Consider the following 26,782-nt stretch of genomic DNA (forward strand, 5'->3'; position numbering starts at 1 on the left):
GTAGCTTCTGATTTTATAAATATGCTCAAAATGATAGTCCTTTCTATTTCTATTTATTTAGAGTTTCTGTGACTATTTTTTTTAACTCTGTACAAACTGATTGTGCTTATTCTGTTGCCTTCGGAAAAAGTATTTTTTTAAGCCAAACCATGGTTCTGTAAAAAGAGAATGTTTACATGTTTAACTTCTCATTTGCTTTAGGTACGTTTTGTAAGTAAGAAAATAATAAAAAAAAGACTGATAAATTGTACACACATGCTGCTGAAGTCTTTCTATGCTTGAGAGATCAATGAAAACAAAATTTTACTACTGCCACCAGCAAATTAACACACAGTTAATACAACTTGATTCAACTCTGTTCCATTCAGTAAGAAATAAATGCAAACAACCTTTAGAACCAGAAATTTATTGTAGCTTATAGACTTTCCAAACTGACCTGTTACCAATATACACATCTGAAAAGTTATACCCACAGTGGCTACAAACTGCATCAGGACATTTACAACCTTTCAGTATTACCATTAAGTCATGATCAGTTTTGGTCTAAAATACAGCAGCTACAGCAACAGTATATGGAAGGATAAGTCTTCTACACATTAACACAGGACAACTGTCAGACATAAGTTAAAAGTTTCCCAGTTTACTTAAAACTAGCAGTTATATTACCACGTAAGTAGTCAAAACCATTTCCCCATTTTAGAAATCTAAAATTTTACATTAAAAAAAAAAAACAACCCCCCAAAACGTAAGCTAGTTGTGTGGGTTCTCTTCCCTGCTTCCAGGTCCATCTACTATTGTTAAAGGCACTCTGCAGTTAAGCCTTACCCCAGGTAAAACCCACCATTAGATCCCATTACACACATCACGAGGTGAGAATAGGTCTGCTCTGAAAATCAAAACTATAGAAACATTTGGAACAATCTTTATCTTTTTTCTAATTGTGACCCTCTGCCCCCACCCTTTGGCTTGCTTGCTGCTCCTCTAGCACGCTTACCCAGTGCAACATCTCCCTGCTGTGTCCTCTCAGCCACGAGCCAGCCTGCTACGAGATGTGGGCTCTGCAGACTACGTACAAGATCAAAAACTGGAACTCTGCTTACCATGCTGAGCAGTGAAGAGAGTCCTAGTCTCCTGTTACAAGCAAAACAAGTTACTCTTTTTAATCCACCTCCAAACGTAAAAATCAAGTAAAGCAGATACTCATTATTCAAGGCTCTGCATAAGACCAACTAAAGTTAAATAAACAAGACCTGCCTTACAAAAAAAACCAGCACTCTCCACCATGGGGTCATAACTTGCTTTTCGTACCTTTCAGCTCTTTAGAAAAGTCCTTTGCAATTCCAAGTTAGACCTTTGATCCGAAACAACCAAAATCATCTGGACTTGGAATAATATTAACATGATTCCCAAGGTTTTCTGGTTGGATAGTTTATGCTATAGTTTTTCACCAGCAGGAAAACACAATTACTAAGTGTAAACAAAGGCTTAATACACCAACAGTCCAAGTTACTGTACAAGGGGCTACAAGGAATGAGCAGGAGTGTGTTTAATAGAAATGGTGTCAGCTATGCCCCAAACCCTCCCACTACCAAAATAGAAAAACTGAACAGCCAAAAAAAACCCCAAAATACCTATCTATGGAGACTGGTAGCCAAGGTGCACAGGTACACAGGTCTCAGGCTTTCCAGCTTCAGTAACCAATGTAACAATCAGTCAACTAAATAAATGAATAATCTGCCCTGTCAGCAGACCTGTCAGTGTGAACAGACCATCATTGTACTACAGGCAGCCTCGCTGTAATTAACAGGAGCTGTGGCAACACACCACAGCAACAGCACACTAATTTGCCCACCATCCAAGTAGTGTTTTTTCCCAATAACTTAAAAGCCCTTATGCCAAAGACTTAATTGGAGAAGAAAAAAAAAAGAAAGAAAAAAGGAGAAAGAAAAAAACCCAAACTCTATTGCACAGGACAGCTGAACCTCTTCAGAGGTTCCTAAAGCCTTTATAGTTTCTCACAAGCTTGTCTGTTCCTCCTGTGAAAATTAAACTGATAAAAGAAAAGGAAAGAAAAAATAAAGATAAAACAGCATGGGGCATGAGCAAACATGGCAGCCAAGGCCAATGACACTGTATTACTGAAACATCTACACTAGATAACTGTGCCCGTGCTCCTGCTTGCAGTAGTATGAGACTTGTAATATTTATTTCATGCTGCATGATTTTTTACTTTAGCATGTTTTAAACCCCAATCCCTGTTTTTCACTACCACAAATGACATAATTACATAATTCCAATATATTTACAAAATATTAAAAAGTCTGTTAATCTTCTACATATTAACCTCATTCTGCCACTTTACACATGCACTAATTTGGGGAAAAAAATTAAAAGAAAACAACAGGCTGAAATGAGCAGCTTTACCCTTTGTCAACACGCAATCTTTGCATCTTTTAGAAAGAGAAAAAGGAACAAAGCCAACTTGGTTTCACTGAGAAAAAAAAAAGTTCAGAAATTCATGTGCAATGGCTACAGATCTGTAGAGTCACTTAGCTGAGATGACATGAAGAAAAAAGTGCAAGGTGGTTCCTCACATAGCGTAAAAAAAAAATCCAGTCACTGAGGCATGGCTGAAGGAAAAGAGGTGCTAACTACGGTTCTAGAAACAGCATCAGGAACTAGCTGACATAACAAACACAGGGATGTGTGTGGGTTGAATCTACTGGCCAGAATGACTTTTTTTTTTAAACACCATGAATCCTTGGTAACAATGGAGTGTATTACAGTGGAGTCTTCTAGAGCAGAAACATAAAGACAAAGGGAACAGCTAGAATCAATAACTGAGGGTAGAGTCATCCCATTCCAGCTGTTGCTGTCTATTAACATTCTGTTGGTCCTCCTCCTGCTCTCCCTCCTCCTCCTCACTGCTTTCAGACTCTGCACTAGTGATGTCATCTTCTTCTCCATCTTCACTTTCTTCTTCCTCTTCCTCCTCTTCCTCTTCACTGCTATGTTGATCCTCGTAAGTCTGTTAAGACAGAAATTAGCTGTTGATATCATACCGGCCAAAATTCTTTTTATTCTTTTGAGTTCAGGCACAAGGCACTATGTTGAGAAAGAACTATTACAGATTCCTTACTGGTTTTAGAAGTTCAGCAGTAATTAGGCAACCAGAAAAAAAGAAAACCAAAGGAAGTAACACTCTTCATAATAGCTTTGTTACATTGCTATCAATCCCGTCACTCTAAACAAACTAATTCCCAAGTGTGATCCAGCTCTTCAAATTCTACAGGAGAAGGATCTTTCAATTAGGGTCACATAAAGAGCATTAATGCTGCACATCTGTCCCTGATTTTCTAAAAATTCAGATGTCAACCACAGAAAAAAACGTCATAAAACAGATGTTTCGACAATGAATTCTTGCAACTTTGGAAAAAAGCACAGTTAAGGTAGCATGTAGCATGATAACCAGCACTGCTGGACACTGCTGTAAAATCCAATTATGCATCATGGAGCTATAACACATGTGAGATCCCAAACATGCCTGTTCTTGGCATCTGTCACTTTGGCACATTTGTTAAAAATTCAGAGTTAGTGTCTACTCTGAGTTCAGTGGTTGGTTTTGTTCTATAACTCAGTTCATGTACAATCACACCCATTACAGCTGGAAAAGGGCATTTTTTTGTCACCAGCTTTACCTCCATGGGGTTCACAGTGATGGTCAAAGCAGAGTCATCCCAGTCCATCTCATTCTCCTTTCCAGTGTCCTGGTCACGCATCGTGCGCTGATGTGCCGCTCGGATTCGGAACACTCCCAAAATAATCATGAAAACCAGGAAACTGACACAAACTACAATCACAACAGTGGCTGTACTTGGAACAACTGCAACAAGAAAATAAAAGGAGTTTCTTAGATGATACTGACACAATGCTAAGTCCTCTGTTCCTATCAGCTGCAAGAGGGAAATGGCATTATACAAATATTACATGTAGTTACACAGAGGCAGTTTGTCTAAGGCCACTTAAAAAGTCAGTCGGAGTGTAAGAACAAAATTTAGTTCCTTAAGTATAATTACATCAATCTGACAGACTGACAACACATGGGAAACAGATTCTACCACACACAGAGACTCCTCTCTAAACTGCCCGGTTTTCTTCCTCTCACATCTTGCACCCATGCCAAATTAGCATAATTAAAACAGAAAGGACCGATACCACAACTCATCAAGGGAATAACGCTGCAGTTCTTTCCTCATGCCATTCAGAAGAAACTGTCCCAGTTCCTCAGTCTCACAGTGCCCTCAAGACTAGCACACCTCCCATCTTCCAATGTACACACACCAATGGAAAGCTCTCCTGCTGGCAGGAGAAGGTATTTCATAGATCTCTAGTAATCCACTCCTCCCCGCCTGGGCAACAGCAGAACAGGACCGAGTAGCTGCTTAAGATTCCTAGTCCAACACACTGGTTTAAACTCTGGGAGAAAACCTCTCCGCAGAAAGAAGCCTCTGGGACATTTTAACACCAGAAAAAAAAACAGCTGAACTTCAGTGACCGAGAACTCTTACCTGAAAATGGATGGGGATTAGCTAAATTGTGACCAGAGAGATCAACAAATGTGTGATGCACTGGATGAACAAACTGTGGTTGTGCAGCTATGTGATTAGCATGTTCAACTGGGTTAGCTGTATGGATAACATTGACCTAGGAACAAAAAGAAAATGTTAAACTTCAGAAATGCAACAGTTTAATTCTGAAGAGAGAGAAAGAAAGAACAAGAAAAAAAAAAGACTTTTTTAAAAAAAATTATCTGTTTCCTAGAGTAGGCATTTAATTCTCCTTCAACACAACAATGGCTTGTCTGAGGGGACAATCATGCCCATCAGTAGCTCCTTATGTGTTACAATTTCTTGTCACAAAACGCTTCAGTTTCACAGCTCACAAATCTGTTCCGGTTAGTCTGGCCAGGTTGTGTACAGACAACATTAATTCAGAATAAAACAGACAAAGCCAGTTTATTATCAAATTTGGTAGCCAGCAATTTTAATCCTAAAACTAACAGTATATACAAAGATATGTAACACATTAATTACATTTTTTTCATTCCCATCTTTGCTGTGTATCTTCAGCAAAAAATCCGTATTACAGTCAAAGGGTTAAGGAAAAAACCTATTCTTTAAAGTTTAACCCACACTTAGCATAACTGGCTTTCAGGTACATCATTTGCACGGTGTATTCTGTGTTTCCTTGCCAAACACACAGAGCTAAATATACCCATCCTGCAGTGGAACACTGGGATCCAGGGTACCTGACCAGCTGCACAACAGGAAGGGAGCACGTTTACTACAGAACAAGGAAAGCATTTGCAGTTCAACGGTTTGCTAAGATCCCAACTCGAGCTCACAGAATTTCCTCAGGAAACAAACCCACATTACATAATACAAAAATTTCTATTCTGCAACACAGGAGGCTTCCCAGCCCACCAGAACCACCAAACTAGTGGTAAATACAATTAACTCTACTGCAATCCCTTTGGTCAGCTTGAAAATGTAGAAATTCAAGCTCACAGCTGAAAGATGCAGAAATACATGGACAGTTCCTCTCAATATTAACAACTTCACATTCCAGCACCTGAAGTTTCAGTGCCCTTTATGTTATCATCTGCTGTACTTCCATGTATTTGATACAAGCATACTAAGTAATAATTAGCCTGTACTCTACTGCAGAGGAAATGCAATTTTAGCCTGTGCTGTTACATAAGCCCTTAGCATCACACAAGCAAAGCAGTAAAGGGCCCATTCATTTGCAGAATCCTGGAAGTTATACATGAAGGCCACTCAAGTCTCTGGTAGCACTACTCTTACTCTACTTGCTAGTTTTTTGCTGAATTAATACACTGTCTTTCCAATTTCAACCTTTCTGCCTTCATATTTCATTGGCCATACTATTTCTTCTACAACAAGAGTTTCACCTTTGTTCAGACAGCTTTATTTACAGCTGAAATGTAGGATTAAGAACACATTCATATATAAAATACAGCCTGAAATGCACACATTTACTAATATTTATTTACAGGACAAAAATCTAAATCAGTAATTGAACAATTATTTATCATTTGAGGCAACAACTTCCACCCTCCCAGTCATCCATGCTGTAAAACTTCTCCGAGTGATCAGATTAGTTGCATACCTCCACTTTGAACTCATTGCTGACATAGCGGCCGTTAAGCTCAGAACAGACTAATTTGAACTTTCTGTCAAAGAGAGAAACAGTGTGCCAGTTTCTGTAGTGTATCAAATGCAAAACTTCTTCGTAACTAGCCATAGTGTCAACCCCTGTGGAGAGAAATAAACAAGTAAAACAATGACTTTGCAAAAGCCTAATCTGACATCATATACTCAAATATTTTCTGCAAGCAAGTTTTCTTGGCTGGCAGATTTTCAGTTAGTAGGAAAAGAGGTAACACAGACACACACATAATGTGGCTTCACATTAAATTCTGTGGATCTGTGATAAAATCCTAGATCCACTTAGTCTTTGAGGGGACTCTGGGAGCCTTTCTTTCAAATACATTAACATATTTTGAATATAGAATAGAAAGGAATGATGCATGCTCCTAGGCACTGGGTTAATCTGTGCAAGGAACAAGCCTTTTCTGGGGCAAAGCCCATTTCCACCGTCCAGAAGTAACCTGAAATTTGGGAGATGACAGAACAACAGAAAGAAGGTTCTAAAATGATGTATTTTCTAGAATCACAGCTTTCCACAAAATAGTTGTAACGCCTCTGAGCTTGAAATTCTAGTCAAAAATGAAGTATTTGGAGTAAGATGTTACAGACCACCTCTCTAGCACACTGCTCCCTTTATCACTGTCTTCCCACAAAAAGACCAGAAGCAGTAACCCCTACCTGTGATTATCATGCCCAGGTTGGAACTACTCATCTCAATGCCTTTCTGCTGTAATCGTGTCATGTCAATCTCCAGGCTTTCTTGTTCCTGATTTAGTTCCTCTCCAAGCACTGTCACCTCACATGTATCCAGGTTATGCATGATCTCTTCAGATACCAAAGACTCTTGTACTAAAAAGCAGAGAAAAAGCCACAGAGGTAAGCAGGAACAAAGTTGACATAGACAAGAGCCCAGGGAGCTATAAAATGTCACATGCAAACTCAGCTCTTCTTCCAGAACAAATATTAAGATCTGGGCTTGAAGTAGAGAGCAAATATTCATGGAATAATGATTAAAAAAACCAACACAAAATACAAACAAGGAGTATTTACGTGAAGATAACAGCCTGGGCTTACTACCATTTCCAGGTAAATTTTTGTTAGCCCAGAGCAGAATACCAACACCTTCTCACAAGAGACATACACATTCTTTTCCCCTATGAGATTCTGGAGAAATCCACACCTCTCTGCAAGAGGAAGATCCTCCAACACGATCACTGGATGTGGTGAGGGCAGGCAACAGTCCTAAGCAGAAAAGGACGTTACCTGTAGGATCTTCATCTCCATCTCCCTCTGGCTCCACCTCCCGTGTAATGGTGCTTATTATGCGAAGCTCTGGAAAGAGGGAAACACCCTCAGAACTCTCAAACTCCGAAGCAGAGCGGGCAAAATGGTTGATGCCACTAAGGCTGATTTTTGGTTCCTCGGGTTGCAAGACCATTACATATCCCTCCACAGAAGGAATGGAGACACAGGCCTCTTCGTGGAAACATCTATGAGATACAGAAGCAGTTTTGCACAGTCAAGGAGACTATCTTGAGAGGGAGGCACAATTATGCAGAGTAATTGCTCTATAAATTTTTAAAAAGCTCTGTCTCAGACCCAAGAGTCTTAGATAAATTCATCAGCTGTATTGGAAAGTAAGAATTCCCCACCAAGGGAGCAATCTTACAATTAATTTTTACTTACAGATAACATTTGGCCCCATTTTCTATGCTATGACTAACAGCCACAGATAACACCTTTAATGAAGGCTGTGATACTGGAGACATACAGCACACCCTTGCAGTAAGTTCCTCCCTATCTTACACGCTCTTTACTCCTTTCTCAGGAAGAACACAGAGCAGTGGTGTAGAAAACATTTGCCGTATTCAAACGCGTGATGGTTACATACAGCATTTCATCCTTTGTTTATCAAACTGAGATACATGAACATCGTTCCAGGCTCCAGTATCACTGTACAGAGATGCATTATTTGAGCACTAGGACATACTTGACAACACTGGTGATTTTAAGCCTCCGAATCCCGGGTGTTGGGAACTGGCGGGAATTCAGGTAGGAAATGTGTTGCATGGCCTTATCAACTCTGTCAATGTCATCCCCTTCTAAGGTCAGTACTGACTGATTTGGGTTCATGTGGATCTGAGACAACAGAAAAAAAAAATAATGTAAGAGATTACCCAAACGGTAACATGATCTGGTAATTAAAACTGGAAATTCAGCACTGCTTAGCCTGGTAAATGCCAGGATAATTACATCTGTAGTCAAAGCAATAAGGCTGTTATTTACTGGTCTTTTAGTACACAGTCTAACTTCCCTATTCACTTCCTTAGACAGTGGAACATTATTTAGTGTTTCATTCTTTTGAGACAAAAGAATATCATAATTTTGATGTGAAGATTCTAGTAACATGGAAGAGATGCAGATAATATAAAGGAGAAATTGAGCTCTGTTCACACAATCTTGCTGTCAGAAAAAGGCGTGCAAGTTAGGTCTCATTTTACTAAGCTGCTTGTTAAGAATCTCTATCTTTTATTAGATAACCTGGTATAGCTGGTAAAACAGAGACAAGTACAAATATGGAATTTCCCTTCAGGACTTAAAGAGAACACAGTAACTTTCATTCTTAAACTCCGCTAAGACCACATCTATACAAGAAAGATTCTCTACTTCTCATGTAATTTTAATGCAAAATGTCACAATAGATTAGCTTGTTTTATTTGGGACACCTCTATTAACTCTGCCAGCAAAACTTGTAACTATTACCAGCACAGCAAAAGACATGCTCCCCTTGATTCATACACAACTTTACCTTCACGCCTTTGCCAACGCCATCAGCCATTTGCAAATCCAGTCCTTCTTTGCAAGTATATAAACAATCTATCACTTTCTTGTTTTCCAGTTTACCAGAACGAATCATCAAACCTGCCAGACTGCCCCGGAAAAACTGAGCCATGTGGAGTTCACCACCTTAATAAAGGGAGGAAAGAAAAATCTTTGTATGTTTTGATTCTTTTCGCTTTTTTTTTTTTCTTCCCCTTTTATAAAACAACAAATATGCCTTCTGGTACCACAACGTATTGTATACATGCAGGTTAGTTTTTATCCATTCTGGGTGTTAACCTTGTGACTATGTTCAAGCATAAAAAAAAAGAATTAAACAGTTCACCATGCATATGGCCTACAAAACAAGTGTGGCCATCTCGAACTGTGAAACGAAGGCTGATATTTCCATAACAAACATTTCAAAAGAAATTGCCATACAGCGAGGTGGTGTTCTTCAGAAATTAAAGACAGAACCAATGAGATGAACTATGAAATCTAAATCGTTGTGGTGAGGTAACATCTCCTACTAGTGATGCCCATCAGGACAGAAGACAACAGCATCCTTCCTCTAAATGTTAGTTATCTACATCTTAACCAATCATTACAGGCTCTCTTTACACTCAGAGGGTAGAAAGAAAGGTCCAAGTGATTCAGTTCATTCAGAAAAAGGTGGCTAAAAAGTTAATTGCCCCCCTCTAAAGGTGCCGCCTTCTCTGTATGGACTCAAGCGAGCCGTTTCAACTCGGGTAACTTGTTTTTACATACCTGAGTTAAGTCCAATAAATTGCAACCCAATAAGCCCCTTATTGCTTCGATTTTTTAAAGATGTCATCACGATGATCACCTAGTCTATCTTGCTAAATAATGAGAGTCACAGACCACCACCCAGGAATTCGTATTGCAAAGTCATCACTTACTAAACAGATTTTTAGAAAGAGGTCTAAGCTTGTTGTAAAGGTTGTAAGTGCTACAAGATCCCTGGCATAACTCAATAAAATTTTCAGTAGTGAATAGTCCTATTACAAATTACAGAATTTCCAGTTTAGATTTGTGCATCTCCAGCTTCTAGCTCCTGGATTCTGTTACCTACTTGCCAAATTAACATGTGATGCACAGCTAGAAAACTCTTGCCAATTATACCTAGACCATTCCAGAAATTCTTAAAATTTACAGAAAGAGTATATATCTTGAATACACTTTTAGAAATAAACAGTAATTTTTAGTGTCTCAAGACACAAAAATCCACTGAAATATCCCTAAAAATTTCTAAGCAAAGAAAACCCTGTAGCCAACCTGAAATACCCGTAGCCAAAGCTTTTGTGCCCATTCATTGTAATTAAAAGTTTACACCAATTTCTGATCAAGTGAGTAACCACTCTAAATTACAGGTCTTTTGAGTTACATACAAGCAACCTCATCTAAATACAAAATTGGTCTTGCCTTGAGTGGGAAGCAGAGCTACCTGACTTTCAGAGGTCCTTCCCAACCCACTGAATAAATTCTGTGATACACACACCCACCTACATACACACATATACACGTATTTATATAGGATGAGGTGCATTTTATGTTTTAACAAAACTGGATGAAAGAAATTATAGCTGATATTTTACATCAGCAACTTATTTTACACCACTTCACTGCAATCACAGTGTTTGCAGATTTGTTCACGGATGTGCATTTGGGTGCAACCAAAAAAAGAAAAAAAAAAAAAAAAAATCAGCTGATGAAGCTCTGGAAATAGAAGCACAATGAAGAAACAAGCCTAGGAGAGGATTATGTGAAGGTCAATGGCCCGAATGCAATGCCTGCATTTCATGCTGCGTGTGAGATGAAGCAATGTCTTGGCATAAAAATGAAATAAAACAGTAGGGAAAAAACTCCAGCAACCTGCAGAGGTCTCAGGCACAGTTTCATTGTCATTTTCATTTCCTGTATATTCTGCAGAAAAGCAAGACAAAGAATAGGACAATAGGGAAAGGACCAAGTAGATATAATTTGGCAAACTCTCTTATCACAGAAAATACACAGCAGCACTTCCCCCCAAAAGTCTGCTTATACTTGACCCAGCTTCTCAAGGATTATGCGTTCTTTGAAACACTAATAGCTGCAATGCAGGGAAGAAGCATTACTGTGTTGTTACAAGAACATAACATTCATGACAAGAAAACCCAAAAAGAGCCCCATACATGAGCAGCAGTAAAAAGTCTCACTGGAGAACAATTTAATCACAGATACCCCATCTCACACAAGCCACTAATAGTAATGAGACACTATCAACTGGCTCAATTTATTTTCTCCTCTCCCAACTAGTAAAGGGAAAATTAAGGTGAGATCCAGCCTAGATCAGCAAATCACCATGCAGTATTAAATGATGATCAAAAGGAGTCATTACCAACAGAGATTTATTGATCATCTTAATAGTATTATATGTATCAAGCAGATGGATTTATCAGATGTAAGAGTCTGGGGGGGAAGCACCAAAAATGAAGAACAGCTTTTAATCTTTTAAAAGAAATGTTAAAAGAACTTTTTCAAATGCATAAAATCTCTCTCTCCTTAGATGTGAGCTGTATATGTAACTCAGAGCAGCCTGATTTATTGTAAAATCTTGATAGGAGAAAGAGGATGGCCTTAATAGCACAGCCTTAAGCACTAACTTCACTCCTTTGGCACTACTTCCTCCTGTGTTCTAGTCCCCTAAACCTCAGGCTTTTGGTGGAATTTTTGAAGGTGAGCACCACAAGTTCTTGTATTCCAGACTTTTAATGTTCCTGTATTTCAGTCTGCTGTCACAAAAATAAAATTAATGTCAGAAAAAAATTTAAAATTATATAATGGTGCCAATATGAGAGCACAGGAGTTTTTAAACTAAATATGTATGCTTTTGTTAGGAGGCAGAACGTATATGGAAGCCATTATACATCCATACACTCAGCTGGAACAGAGTTTCCAAGCTCCTGTTTCTTGCAAACCAGCCACTATAGCTTCCCTTTGAGCTAGAAGAGAGAGTTGGAAAAAAAAAAAAAAAAATCACAAACCGAACTAGATGAATTACAGAAAAAAATAATTTGACTGAAAGGAAGGGACAACAGAATGAATTTAGAACTGAAATAACATTAATACTGAAAGACAGTGACCTTGTCAGGAAATAGTAAATTTGATGGAGAAGATTTTGATAATTTAACCTTCATTCACACTTCAAAGCCTTAAAATTCAAAGAGAAAAGAGATGCTGTAAGACAGAAGACTGTTAATCTGATTAAAATGTCTCAAAGCTTTCCATTTGTCATTCATTCACAAGCTACTTCTGTGCATCACTGCAGACTGCAGCTACAGTCTATATTCCGAACTACAATAGAACATGAATGATTTAACACTGTTTTATCTCCGACCAAAGCCACTGGCTTTCTACCAGCTAGGGTGTAATTTAATCAGCAAGCAAACAGGTCAGTTCAGGACTGTGAAGCAAGAGCTTTGTTACAAAGATCTCTGGTGATCAGCCTCCATGTTCAGATGCATTCTTCTTTTCCTCAAGCTTTGAGGAGTAGGTTTCACAACTATTAAAGCACATGAATCAGGATTTTACAGCCTGCAGAATATGTTATAAACCACAGTCTGCATATAATAAAGCAGAAGCTTTTATGTTTATTTTTATAAGCAGAAATGGTAAAATATCCAAGAGACAGCATCACTATGTTGCTTAGCTGTACTGTCTGCTGGTCATGCTTCCATTTATAAAAACACTTTTTCTACAATATGCTTTTCAACCTACTTGAAATTTAAGTGTTCTATTTAGTAATCTGAAGTACATGATGTATTCTTACAACTGTTATTAAAAATTAGCTATATAAATTCCCATGGTTACCACAAAATTCACTTTGGTGGAACGCTGCTTGGTGAGCAGCTTCGTATTTCATACGCACCTGCAGCCAATAAGCAAAAAGCACCTCATGGAAAAAGAGACTAAAGGACAAAATGTGATAATAGCTAGGAACAAAAATAATCTGCAGAAGACAAACCAAGTTATCTTTCATACACTAAAAAATTCTGCTATGTACTTCTAGGACTAGAGGGAATGGCCTCAAATGGCATCAGGGAAGGTTCAGACTAGATATTAGGAAGCATTTCTTTCCAGAAGGGGTTGTTGGGCGTTGGAATGGGCTGCCCAGGGAGGTGGTGGAGTCCCCATCCCTGGAGGGGTTGAAGAGTAAGGTTGACTTAGCGCTTAGAGATATGGTGTAGCTGGGAACTGTCAGTGTTAGGTCAATGGTTGGACTGGAGGAGCTTCAAGGTCTTTTCCCACCTAGACGATTCTGTGATTCTAGGCTAGCCACAAATATTTCATTAAAAAGAAGTTAATTTTAAAAATTAACAATTGTAAATAGTTACCTTGCCAACATGCTCCAACTACTAGCTGTGTTTCTATTTTTGAAGGATGAAGAGGGTAATCCTCAGTCACTGGGAAAGGATCATACGAAACACCGTCTACATAAAGAGTTACTGCAGGAAATTCAACATTGAGGACATAATGATGCCATTCTTTGTCACACACCTGAGTAAAGAAAGTTTTAAAAATTCTACTTTAATTTTATTTTTAATTACAGTTGAGTAACTGATCTGATGCACATTCTGAATATACATACACACAAACATACTGACAACCTGTAAACCTGTACAGACATACTTTGTTTCACACACGGCACACATCCAACAAAAGTAAAATATTTATAAATATTTTATTTTCTTCTATTCCCAATATAGGAAGCTGTGTGTATTTCTATTCCTTTATTTTTTATAATATCTAATAACAGAATATTTCAATTTAAATACATGCACCTACACGCAAGCACATTCTGAAATACTGTTAATATAAGACAACATAACTTGACGAAGGACCTGTATTTGCTGAGAGGGGCTGTTTAGAGAAAACAACCATTTTGAATAAAAAAAACCTTCCATGACAGAATTCTTTACAGGGAAAGTTCATTAGTAACAGTCTTCCCTTAAGGATATATATCAGCATTTTACCATTCAACCAGTATACATCGCCATGCACAGAGAACAGGATATAGTTAATTATGTTAGAAGGTAACTCACTGCTTAGGTAACTGGCAAAATACACCTGTAATAGTAACCTAAAGCAACTAAAAGAACCTTTATATATTTGCAGATATACAGGGTTATTTTATCACTCGGATCCAGAGGGCTGGAAAAACACACAAATATTTAGTGCCCTCTGTCTCACTCTTCGTGATCATAATCAATTCACAGAAATAAGTTCTGCAGATCTTAGTAGGACTAAAGTGAAGATTGGTAATTACAGCCTTCAGTTTCAAATCTACAATAATTAATAATACATGAACAAAAGAATACAAACACAACCCTCTCCAAATAGGAAGCACAAAGTACCTGCATCCCTCAGAGGCCTATTAACTCTACTTCTGTGGAGGAAAATCTGATTAAGAAAACTAATTTGTAGCTACTGCTTACAATGTGTAGGAAGTCACAAATTTTATTACGGTGTGAAAAAGGATTAAGTTCTTCTGTTATCCTATTAACACTCTGATCTGCAAAAATGTGACATGCTCAGAAGTACTTTAAAGCTACACACTACCTTATAGTGTATTTAGTGAAGATAACCAACACCACAGCTAAAAGACTGACACTGTATTTTCTCATCTAAATCCACATCTCCTACCTTTCAGGGCAATGACTTGTACTTTATTTTATGAGCATCTTACTGGGCTTAATAAAACCACTGAAGCAATATTTTATATTCAAGATGAAAAGGTATAGCTGAATCTATCTCTGACACTTGATCACAAATAAAATAAGTATTGTTGAGCTCTATAAAATGTGACATCAGGAGTCTGGAGTTGCAAAAAGTATTTATTAATAATTATACTATCAGCAAGTTTAGTCTGCGATAGCGTTCACTACATTCCAACATCCTACCAACTCTCCTCCCAAACTTACTTGATTTAGTTTCCAGTGAAATTCAGCAGGTTTATATGTTTTCCCCTCTGAAGGATCTTGGCGGAAGAGGAAAACCAGTCGACAGTTGTGTACGTAGAGCGTGTAGTGGTGCCGGTTCATATCTGCACAAGAGTTTGAATTAACATTATTATTTTCTGTAAACCTTACCACCACCACAGAATTCACCTGTTCTGTAATTTCATGCATAAATCCCCAAGTATCTGATAGGAAGAAACAAAATGTAGAAGCAAATCAGTCATGTTAAAAGGAATGTAAGACATTTGTAACATTAGCAATTTATAACACATTTGTAAAACATTTGTAATAGTTAGGGCAAATATTCTTGAAGAACGCATGAGTAATAATACACCATACAATAAACAGACATGTCTGTCTCTAAATCCAATCTAAATGAAGGCATAAGACTGAAGACTCACAGAGATAAACCTGTCAGCAGGAGAAAGACAACTCTATTTGCAAACAGAAGAGCTTTTTTGTTACAAATAAGTAGCTTCTACCTCATCTAATTACTGTTTTGGAACATGTACACATGATGGCAGGTGGACATGCTTTCTTAACAGAAAACTATATAAACATGCCTCTAAAATTATCATTTAAAATAAATACAAAGGTGAGATGCTAGAGAAACAGGTAAGAATAAGGAAAAGAAACATTCTAGCTACATCATCCATTCCATGGCATGGATGAGTCAAGAAAGAGGGAATGAAAAAAATACCAAACTCATGTCAATCTTTCAGCCTGACAGCATTAAATCTGACTGTATTGTTCCAGTGCAACATATTCAAAATCTCCTCCCTCTAACAAACCTTGTCCAAGTCTTTCAATATTGCATAATATACCACTGAATTGAAGGCAAATGATATTTATACTACCAGAAACCGCCACAAAAATTATATGGTTAGGTCAAACCAAGGAATAAAAAAGGAAAACTTTTTGAAGGTCTGCTTCTCATGTACTTTAAACCAGGAAAAACTGTATTTCAATTTGTCTTTTTTCTCCAGTTCACTTGCTTCCATAAATCCAAAGTTTTGGGTTTTGATTAACAGGAATGGGTGAAGGTAAGAAAAAGTGGAGAATATTTGTACCTGGTTCTGAGTGACAGTCACTTTCCTCCTGTTCAAAGAAATGCTCTTATGATATTACAATTACTGTTAAATCTTTCTTATTTTCAAATACAATTTAAAATATATTCAGTGCAGTTTCCCTGGAGAAACCTAGCAGCATTTTAAATAAATTACCTTTCCAATACACTGAACAAATCTACTGCCTCAGCTAAAAACGACAAGAATTCTTTTACCCCCATTAGACAGCAATTACTGAAACACGGTTATCAGATTTCAGTCTTATTAAATAGCATCTTCAAAATAATTGTGTCTGTAGCATTCACAGAGACTGAAATTATGCACAGAGTGAAACAAAATTCATCACTGAAGAAAGAGAAATTACCTCCTCCTAGGGAAAAAAAAGATATAGTAGCAACTGCTGTCACTAAACCTATGTTTCTTAATGATTTTAGGTTGCATCAAGAATAAGGTTATCTTTGGAGGTGCAAAATTGAGACTGCATTGCCAGAATAAGTCATCTATCACTGCAAAAAGAAACATAATGTAAACTGAAATAGAATTAGACAAACAAGTCTGCAGCTAGATAATCTAAAGGCATGACTATAGGTAAGCTCAATATAGAGTGACTTTTACAATCCATTTCACTTTCAAAAGAAATGTAACCTAGAGAAAAACCAGCACACGCAACCGAACAAAACCCAACAATGAGACCATTTATATTTGAAGTATTGACAAACCTGTCTTGTCTGAATTGCACAGAATTGTCTCCTTCTCTTTGGTTCCAGGCCCATGCCTCATCCATACTGAAATCATGAAGGGCTCTTTGAGATTGACTGTGACAACGCCATCTGGAATCTTCACAGCTTGTGTGCCATTAAATTCAAAGACTTGGTCGCTGTCGTGACCATTATCAGTAGGAAGTCCTATTGTCCAGTTAGCAGCACTACTTGGAGGGGGAAGCAGCTCAGCTGTGCCAGAAGCAGCACCTACAATAAAAACGTTCAAATGAAGAAAAAAAGGTACAAACAAAAAAGATCACCGCTGGTTTCAAACCAAACTGTTTTTCTGACCATTAATTTTTCAGCACCGACTGTCAGGATTACGCACTACCACCACACATCAAGCAATTCTCCTTTCAAATAATGGGTACTAATAATAGGTATCTAATACCACAATGACTTCCATAAATTTAACTTCTGCATGGACAACTAATCTCACTGAAATTGTTTTGCTTACTATCTCTACAGCTGTAGAACCTTATTTTGCCTCCATCTCAGGAACCATTACATTAATACCACTTGTCCTTCAAGCCCAGGAACATGATGCCTTTCTCTTGACACTTCCTAGTTTTAAGACTAATATTCACCCAGTTAAAGAGGGCTGCATAAGCTTCCCCTCCCAGATCACTGTCTAATAATATCTTAGTCAGAGGCAATGATACCCAGCAGGTGCTCAGCTTGCTGGTTTTTACCCACTTCAAGCCTAAATCATTAATGTCACAGTGACCTCATCAGGGAATAGCTTAGGAACTGCCTGGGTCTCTAGGGTTATGCCATATTCACACTTTCAACTAACTTCAACTGAAGTTGAAGACATAAATCATCAGGGATAATTTGCCCTGCAATCTCAAGTCTTCCATATTGCCTACAAAGGATTCATAAACTTTTCACAAGACCTTTAACTGCAGCATACGTGGATGCCAAGGTGCCCTTTATGCCTAGGGCAAGCACAGTATAAATTTAACTGGTGCAAGTAAATTGTTTTTTCCAAACTCTACTTTTTTAGTTTTCTTTTTCACCATGTATTTCTTATATTGCATCATTCACATCCATCATTGCCTCAGAAAAAGAGAGAGATTTTCATGGCTATACTCTTTCACATATATAACATTCTTTCAGCTCTTGAACATAAATTTCATGTGAGGGGAATTAATAGTCTATATAAGCTAGGAGAGAGGCAGAAAAAAAGATTCTTTACTGCATTTGAGAATTATTTCAGAAGTCACCTTCAACCAGTTTCATGCTTTTTATTGCCCACTAGGAAAAAAGCTGGAGGAAACCACATGCAAATGAACTCTGTATCTACTCATTGAATTGGGGTCTAATACCATATCCAAAGAAAAGCTAATAAGCAAGAGACAGCACTTAAACAGAAGCATTCTTACCACAGAGTCGGTGAATGGATTTCTCAGAGTAGGTGTCTCTATCACAGCCTTTACCAATATGGTTGGTTTCTAGTTCAACCGTTGCTTGAACTGAGGTGATTGGCTCATCACATGTCTCCAAATGCATACCAGGGAAGAGTGCTAACGAACCAGTACCAGGCTCATATTCTATTCTTTTGCTCCAGCCTGTATATTTATCCAAAGAAACAACATTAAAAATGTCTCATGTTTAACTGAAGGTACTGGCAAGTGCTAAAAGCAGATAGGAAGGAGATCAAACTAACCTTGCCAGCCAGGCTTGCATGTAGGCTTAATGCTAATTTTAACCAACACATCCTCAGCAGCTCTCTTCTTCCCACAGTCATAAGCTGTTACTGTCAGTTTATACTGATGTTCTTTACCATAGTTTAACTTTTCTGTGTTTTTTATATAACCTGACACACAAAAAAAAGCACACAGTAATCAGACATCAATATCTACTGATTTCTCAGGATCAGTGCAGGTTTAATTGTATCCAGGTACCACCTGTGTACTTCATAACGGTACCAAGACCTTAACAGACACACCTGTAAGTGAATTAGCCCTTCACTATTTGAGTTTTCAATGTCAGACATCAGGCCCAGATCCTTAAAAATTACATAAATCCAGAGATGAGCACACATACACGGAACAGCAGTATATACTTATCAGGCTCTTAATAGAACATTACATTACTCAAAATAAAACTGTTCATAAAATGAAACTGATACATAAATTCCTTGGCACATGCCAGGATTCTCTAACTTTTTAAAAATTTGCACATCCACAAAAATTATCCATTGGCAATGTGGCTCTCCCCAAAACTCAAACTAAAGCCCACTAAAACCTGTTTTGCTTTGCTCAACAAGCTTGAACAAACCCCCTGAAGTAGTCTATAGATTTTGAAGGGTCCACAGATCACCAGCGTAAAGGAAATGACCTAAACAAATCATCAGACTTCAAAGCCACATATGAGCATCTCAAATGTGAAAAGCAGACAGGTGGAAACCCAATTTTTGGAAGCTAACTAGCAAAAGCTATCCTCATACAGAATAGAAAGCTACAGGGGGGAAAAAAAAAGTCTGCTAAGAGCTGGTTTAAAACATAATACAGCTACCATATTTCCTTTATTTTGAAAAGCATTTTACAAAAAACAACACACATGCAACACACCATCTGCTCCTTACATCGGTAGATGGCACATGGTATTGGCACTGAAAGACATCTCACTTTTCATTATCAATTCAAACTGCTAAAAGGGAACACCTCCATTTAACTACATTGTAGGAAAGGGTTAAAACAAGGTTGCTGCCATTTTACACTGACCAGTCTGAAGTCCTATTGTTAGGGTGGCAAATAATAGTAATTCCCACTCCATCTCGCATCGTATCCTTACCATCTTTGTCAATAGCAAAAGGTACATCCGGAGTTACGATTTCATAACTGCAAATCTGGCTGAACTGAGGTGAACAATCTGCATCCACCGCTTCCACTTTGAGGATGTTGTCATACCTCTTCCCTTCAATAACTGTTGCCTTGTATGACTTCTCTTTGAACACAGGGGCATACTCGTTAACATCGTTCACCTGAACATGTACTGTTGCTCTGGAAGTAAAACAGAAAGGTCAGTTCCCTATATACTGCAAAACCCCTATTCATGTAAGGAATCTGACAAAACAGCTCCCTCTTTTACAGATTAAGTTATCCTTCAGAATTTAAGCTCCCAGAAAGTAGTGACCAATGACTAATAAAACTAACAATCTCAACTACCCTAACTAGGAAAGCGGTGGATGTTTTTCCAGTGTGTTGCTATATAATTCAGTGTACTTGTAGGTTATTGCTTACTATTGATGTTTATTTGCAAATAAAGTTCAAACCCTTGTATTGCAACTATTAAATTGCTGCAATTTTACAGAAATACAACAAAATACAGCTCTGACAAAATAGGCTTTTACTTCTGTTATAACAGTACAATCCTTTGAATTCTTTCCTGCTGTCAAGAGTATTTGATATAAACACCCAATTTTTATTTCACATGAACAAGAATGACAGTTAAAACTAGTCTTAGTCTAAGAGCTCAGTCAAGTATATTTGATTAGCTTTCTTTCGCTAATAAAGTACCGAGCTGTATAAGTCAGTGAAAACTGGCTTATTTCTTGGATGTAGGAATGAGAGATCAGACAATTTTAATGGAAGAATCACAGAAGCGGAAGATATGCTTTAACACATCAAACAGATAGCTACATAATCCTAAACAGATTGGATCTTGAATTCTGTTTTTTCATGCTTGTCACTGATTGCTGGTGTATACAAAATAGGAAAATAATGCAGTTTCTGTCAATGACCAAGGAGAAAAGGTGAATAACAAAAAGTACCTGGAGTGTAAACTAATAGAGAATTCAATGACTACAGTCCTTCCATAAAAGCAAAAGTTTTCTAATGCTTATGGTAAAAATAAAAAAAAGTTGTTATGGTTTTATTTTAGCCCATGCACTAAATAAACACCCCAAAAAATGGCCTTCTGTACTAAGCACGTTTTATATTCCTGACTTCAAGAGCTCAACTCCAAGATGGTTAAAAGCCACAAAAAAAATATAACAGGTATCCATGTGTCAAGGAAATTTCAACAGTGGTTTGTAGGTGCAGGTCTTGGAAACCCATCATTCTGCTGTGGGAAAAGAAGAGCTGCAGAGCGTGCCACTAGATCTGCACTGGTTCATTACATAGCCATAAATCTGGGTAACCATAATTTTTACTAGAGCCATCAGAATGAAGTTTGTATCTCAATTAACCAGCACAGGTAGAAATATATAGGTCAGTTCTACAGTGCAGAGCAGGAACTGAACACTATCAAACTGAACAAAGAATGTAATTCCAGGCAACGCAACAAAACGTTTGTTGCCATCTTTCTCTTTGAAATCTTTCTTCAAAAGTCAAACTGAATATCAAACAGTGTTTAAGGGCATACCTATTTTTTTTAAGTGTAATCCTTAAGGAGATAACTTTCTGCTGCCTATTTGAAGCATGCAGCTATAGAGTAGCAAGGCTGTACTTGTCACCAAGATGACTGCTGCTAGTCTAATTCCTCATTTTATTTAGGCTCTTCTTTGCTTCACACAAACTGTATCTTCCACATGCTCTGCAGATGTTTGCACCAGGGTGTTAAACAGTTATTCTCAAGTGGATTTTCTAGAGAGCATTTTACATTGTGGTTTTTTCTTTAGATAAAGATTAGCTAAAGTATTGCTTTGTTCCTATTCTTTAATCTAGACAGATATGAACCTCATGCTATTGATCTTGCCTTTTTTTTGCGAGGCTGTCTGGAAATGACAGCAAGATGTATTCTTTTCCATTTTGTCGAGTTTAATATAGATTGACATCTTGAATCAGTATTTTGGTTTCAGAAACTGCACTCTGAAACAATGCCCAGGCTTGGTATCCCATGCAAACTCCTTGTATCAACTCAAGCCCGATTTTACCTATATCAACAGGCTTCCTACTTCTAGCCCTACACTATTTCCTAATGTAAATTCAGAGGCATCAAGGGATAAAGTAGTATCATCTAGAATACAGCTGAAGAGATGTCAGAACAGCTCATTTCCATTTTGCTGCTATTTACATTACCATTATAGGAAATTCTTCCAGTATTAATACCTGGTTTACACTGACTCTAAATACACAGACCATAAATCACTGTGTGCAGCAGACAGCTTGAAACCAAACTTCCCCTCAACCCACCACAGGTTTACTTACTTGTGGGACTTTTTTGCATTTGCTCCATCTGGTCCCTTGCCACAGTCATAGGCCTGTATGGTGAATGTGTAGTCCTTCTGTAGTTCACAGTCAAGCTTTTCTTTAGAGCGTATTATTCCCTCACCAGTGGATTTATCCACTACCACTGCTTCAAAGGGAACATTTTGCCCGTGAATTTTAAATCCACAAATCTCACCTACAGATTCAAAGTAAGAGAGGTTAGAACTGGTCGAAATTATTACACATTTCTAAAATAAATGACCAAATATTTTGCAGCCAAGGGTTTGTGAGGGTCTGTGGACAAAGCAAGAGCACTGTGCTTTAAAATGGGTGATTTCTGGGAACTTTAGTAAAAAGAAGCATACGTCTGCCTTCCAAGCAACTGGTTTACTTTGCATCCATTCATGCAGGAATACAAAAGAGAAAAAGAGAAATGTAGACAGGCATTTCACAGGAGTACTTGAGATAGCTCTAGGGTAAGAGTAGGTCTTATGAGAGCATACAGCCAAGGCCACTGGTAATATCTTCTATGCCAAGCTACTGGGAATAGCTGGGCAGCTTGTTTATTTTGACCAGAGCAAAAGGTTAAAATGCACAGTTACAAGTCAAGGGATGAAAAAGCTTTCCTTACAGGTTCAGCACCATAATTACAGAAATTCTGTCAACAGATCAAAGAACAAAGTCTTCCTGTGCAATGTACCTGGCTAAAATTAGGGAATCAAAATAAACTACGGAATGAGAAAGGTAGAAATACCAACTTCTCAGGCATCCATTTCAACAGCTATCTACTAACACAGACCAAATATGTTAGTCAAGGAAGCTCTCACATGGAACTAAAGATTTAGTAGGCTTTCCTTACTATTCAAACTCTTCATTCTAACAAACTCGCAAGAGAAGTCCCTGGTACATCATTTAAAAACACATCTAAGCCTAAGATTACATTACAAGACCTCTTGCTGGCACAGCTAGGTCAGTCTGTCAGCACGTTATGTGGAGTAAGCCCGGCACACTGGGCTGTGCTAACAAAAGCCACTTAATAAACACCTTTGATCACCTACACTGTGTTTTCACCTGCATAACTTGTTACATTTTGAGGGTGATTTTCTTACACCAAGATAAAACACTCTTATTATACTTGCAGCGGTATCATAGTACCAAGAATACATTCCTACTGTAAATACATCTAGAGGTATTTAAAAAAAAATCTGATTCTGATTTTAAACTACTGAAGTATTTGCTGAAGGAAGTGTACTGCAGGGAAGGTGCTATAAAGCTTCGGCAGTTAAATATTACTTTACAAAGATGTCCCAAAGAAGTAAGCTAGCAGTGAAAATATCAGAAAATGCTCATTTCCCCAAAACCAACTTCTTCAGTGTCCGTACAATGTAAAATAATCCCAAATGGTTCAAATGGATGTCTGATTTACAGATATTTCTAACCAAGGGTTTGGTTACATAACAGTTTTTATCAATATATTTTAAAATAGAAAAAAAACCTGGGAGAATAAATGGGACAAAAGAGCATGACAGGATCTTCTGTTTAAGTGCTGATTCCCCATTTCATAACCAAAGTTAGTAGGTTAATATTCATAAAAGGGATAGAAAGAACCCTTTATCACCTTCTTTGGTGACTGTCACCTCAAAACTCTCTAAAGGGAGAAAAGATAAACCCAAGTCAGTAACAGGAAAGGTTGAAATGGAGCAAATAAGGAAAAGGCAAAGATGTACACATTACACAGAAAAGCTTTGGAAAATTTGTATTTTAAAATTCCAGTGGCGATTTGCTGTAACTGTTATAATTTTAGAGTTTTAGTTATGTTAAATATGATTTAATCTCTTAACTCCAGGTTGCCATTTGCAGAATTTTCAAGTATTTAATAAGTTTATCAAAAGGCTTTTTCTTTTCTTCCTTTTCTTCTTTTTAATAATACCAACTGATAAACAAAAAGATATTTTCAAAATTCCATGTTGATGAACTATCCATAAAGTAGAATTTTCACCAGAATTTATTTGTACTATTCTATTTAAAGAAGACATGTTAAATAATTTAAACAAGCTTTTATCTATTACACCGAAACCACCATGTTTCTACAAACTAAAAAAAACCTTCATACTCTCCTTCTTAGTTCCAGGGGGGAAAAAAAAAACAAAACAACAACAAATAGTCATGGGATTTCTGTGTTTCCACATAAATTTTTAATGGTCTAGGTTATATAACACCTAGCATTTGCAAAATTTAAATTCTGCATCAAACTTGACAGTATTGCCATAATTCGTGGTTTAAAAATATAAATATTAAATTGTGATCCTAATGCGTGTAAAAGCTTTAATGTAAGAATAGAGGGGCTATATATTTCCTTGTGGTGTATTGTTTTTCCAGGTTAAACAAGCAACCAACAGCTTCTATGACTTTATTCCACTACCAAATACTGTAATGCTGGACAGAAGAGATTCAGGTACTTAAGTAGATTCATCTACCAGTAACGAGGATGCCCTAGAGCAGGCTGCCTTGCCCCCAGCCCCTCCAGAAAAGTACAGGCTTCCAGTGTCCTCGATCTTCCACGCTTAGATCTCAGATAAAACTGAGTTTTACAATGGTATTAGACGACTATGATAGGCACCTGGAATGGTTTCACACTTTTAACAAAAAGACAGTTAACCCTGTTCTTCAGCCCCCTGAAAATTTTAATTTGTTAAAACTCCAAACTACCACTTTTTATGTATCATCCAACTTATTTCTTCCAGATTACCATCATCTTTGACTTCAATTCCAGTATAACAAAGCAGACCTGTACACTTAAAATCACTTCTAGCAGCTCTCCTGTTAATTCTCATACATTTCAAACAACTTGCAGTAATCCAATTATTCAAGTCCCCATTCTAGAGTGGCCTTAAAGAGAGATGAGGCACTATAGTTAAAGAAGTATTTTTCTAAAAAGGAAAATTTACAGTTTAATATTGAAGCAGTAACATAATTAGGGAAAAATATCTTATAATGTACCATGATTTGTAGTCCTTCATTTTAAAAGGAGCCAGTTTCTGAAATAGCTCACGTCAGGTTCTCCCTGAAACTCACTTCAGGTAAACCCCAGATTTATTATCAGCTCTTTATTTTAATGCACCGAGTATGCTGCCTCTCATGGCACCCACATAATTTACTTCAGTCTATTCTTACACAGGATATAAATATAATCCCGGATTTTGATGTGTTTTGGCAATAGGATCATTCAAGAAAATTTTACACTGCTTAAACTCATGGCTGACACCACTGATTAGCCAGAAGTGACATTCCAACTGCAAGCTTTTAAATATTCCATATCTCTTACAGCTACCTCACTGCTCCCTTCCAGTAACTCTAACCTGAAGAGTCAAGCATTGTGTGTGAAACATTAAGATTACAGGAAAAAAATACATGGAAGGGAACATTAAAGCAGAAAGCCTGACAATGGAGAGAGGAGGGAGAAGTGTATTAACGTGGTAACTACCAATTTGGGAGAAGGGGAGGCTGTCTAACAGCTGGTCAGTTCTTTGTCATCTGAAGTGACCTTTAACTCAGGCACCAGCACTAATTTGGCTGCTAGGAAGTTCAGGCATCATTTTTCTGGCTTCTGAGCATAAGACATAAATAAGCTCTCCAGTAAATATCCGTGTGTCTCCAGACGCTTTTCAAGGTGCAAAGCTTCCGTTCAAGGTGTACTACAGCTCAATTCCCACCACAGGTTTCTCAGAACAATAACTGACCTGACACAATCGTGTTTTCCACTTCACACTAGTAAGATTAACAAAAAAAAGCCCTTTTATTACTATACAGACAAGATTCTTGTGACTGAAAAAGTTATAGTGCGTAAAAACTATGGGCTTACTTATAAGCACTCTAAGCAAATGCAGAGCTCCCAACCTAACAGGCTTTTTAAATTCCCTTCTTCAAAGTATCTCTGCAACGAAAAGGAGCAAAAAGGAGTAATTCTCTAAAGTATAAAATATTTCAAAAATTAAAACTCCCCCTCCCTTCTCAATAATATATTACAGACTGTTATAGAGCTGTTTCAAGACAAATAAAGACAATTTACAGATTAATACTCCCATGCATAGATTTTCGTCTCAGTTATGAAATGCCTATCTTTATATAGTATAGGTGATGCTCTCCTGCAATTATAGAATTCTTAGCAGTGAATTTTTTTCATTGCCATTAAGTAACCTTAGTCCCATACCATTCTCCCTAAGCATATATGACATAGCCTGAAACCTTATTAATGCTTCTTCTCATTCCATTCTAAAATGGAGATACATTACTGAAATAAATTTTTCTCCTAATCATAAAATAGAATGATGATCAATCTGTAAATTAGTTTATATGTGATATGTTGGAAACCGTTCAGGTAAATAAACTGTAAGTAGGATAGAACTTTGCTGTGTTTCACTCAGCTGTAATCACAGTTGGAAAACACTTCATTTTACAGATAACACAGGTTTGTGGAACTTAGGTTAGCCAGAAAACATACAGTAATCTTGTATCCTAAAGGCATTCTGTATTTCTCCTTTCTAGTGTAGCACAATCAAATGACAGTGAAGATTTGGTAGAATTGTAGGGGTTTGTTGACTTTTACTGTTTCTTTCCGTACTGTTTTGATATAATGATGTAAAACCATTATATAGTTATTAAAAAGGTTCATAAACTGGACATACAGTATTTGACTAGACATTCTTCAAACTCTGGAGTCAGCTATCCCTC

The 26,782-nt window shown here is 37.4% G+C and overlaps 1 protein-coding gene across 4 annotated transcripts in view; it reads right to left on the bottom strand.

Moving 5' to 3' along the window:
- Positions 1–390: 390 nt before the first annotated feature.
- CLSTN1 (calsyntenin 1) overlaps positions 391–26,782 on the bottom strand; it is a 42,167-nt gene continuing 15,775 nt past the window's right edge. Inside the window, exons 3-19 of one of the 4 annotated variants that reach the window (XM_074925040.1) lie at positions 23,670–23,699; positions 22,052–22,247; positions 19,695–19,903; positions 18,565–18,714; positions 18,281–18,466; positions 16,854–17,102; positions 15,032–15,153; positions 13,445–13,607; positions 10,944–10,994; positions 9,040–9,197; positions 8,221–8,369; positions 7,494–7,720; positions 6,909–7,079; positions 6,190–6,335; positions 4,569–4,704; positions 3,699–3,883; positions 391–3,028 (exon numbers count right to left, since the gene is read on the bottom strand). In XM_074925040.1, coding sequence (XP_074781141.1) covers positions 2,834–3,028; positions 3,699–3,883; positions 4,569–4,704; positions 6,190–6,335; positions 6,909–7,079; positions 7,494–7,720; positions 8,221–8,369; positions 9,040–9,197; positions 10,944–10,994; positions 13,445–13,607; positions 15,032–15,153; positions 16,854–17,102; positions 18,281–18,466; positions 18,565–18,714; positions 19,695–19,903; positions 22,052–22,247; positions 23,670–23,699 — 2,723 coding nt within the window. In that variant the 3' untranslated portion in view covers positions 391–2,833. The remainder of the gene's footprint in view (positions 3,029–3,698; positions 3,884–4,568; positions 4,705–6,189; positions 6,336–6,908; positions 7,080–7,493; positions 7,721–8,220; positions 8,370–9,039; positions 9,198–10,943; positions 10,995–13,444; positions 13,608–15,031; positions 15,154–16,853; positions 17,103–18,280; positions 18,467–18,564; positions 18,715–19,694; positions 19,904–22,051; positions 22,248–23,669; positions 23,700–26,782) is intronic. The other 3 variants (XM_074925041.1, XM_074925042.1, XM_074925043.1) reach the window with 3 other exon arrangements.

This window comes from Athene noctua, chromosome 22, assembly GCF_965140245.1.
Source record: "Athene noctua chromosome 22, bAthNoc1.hap1.1, whole genome shotgun sequence".
Lineage (NCBI taxonomy): Eukaryota > Metazoa > Chordata > Aves > Strigiformes > Strigidae > Athene > Athene noctua.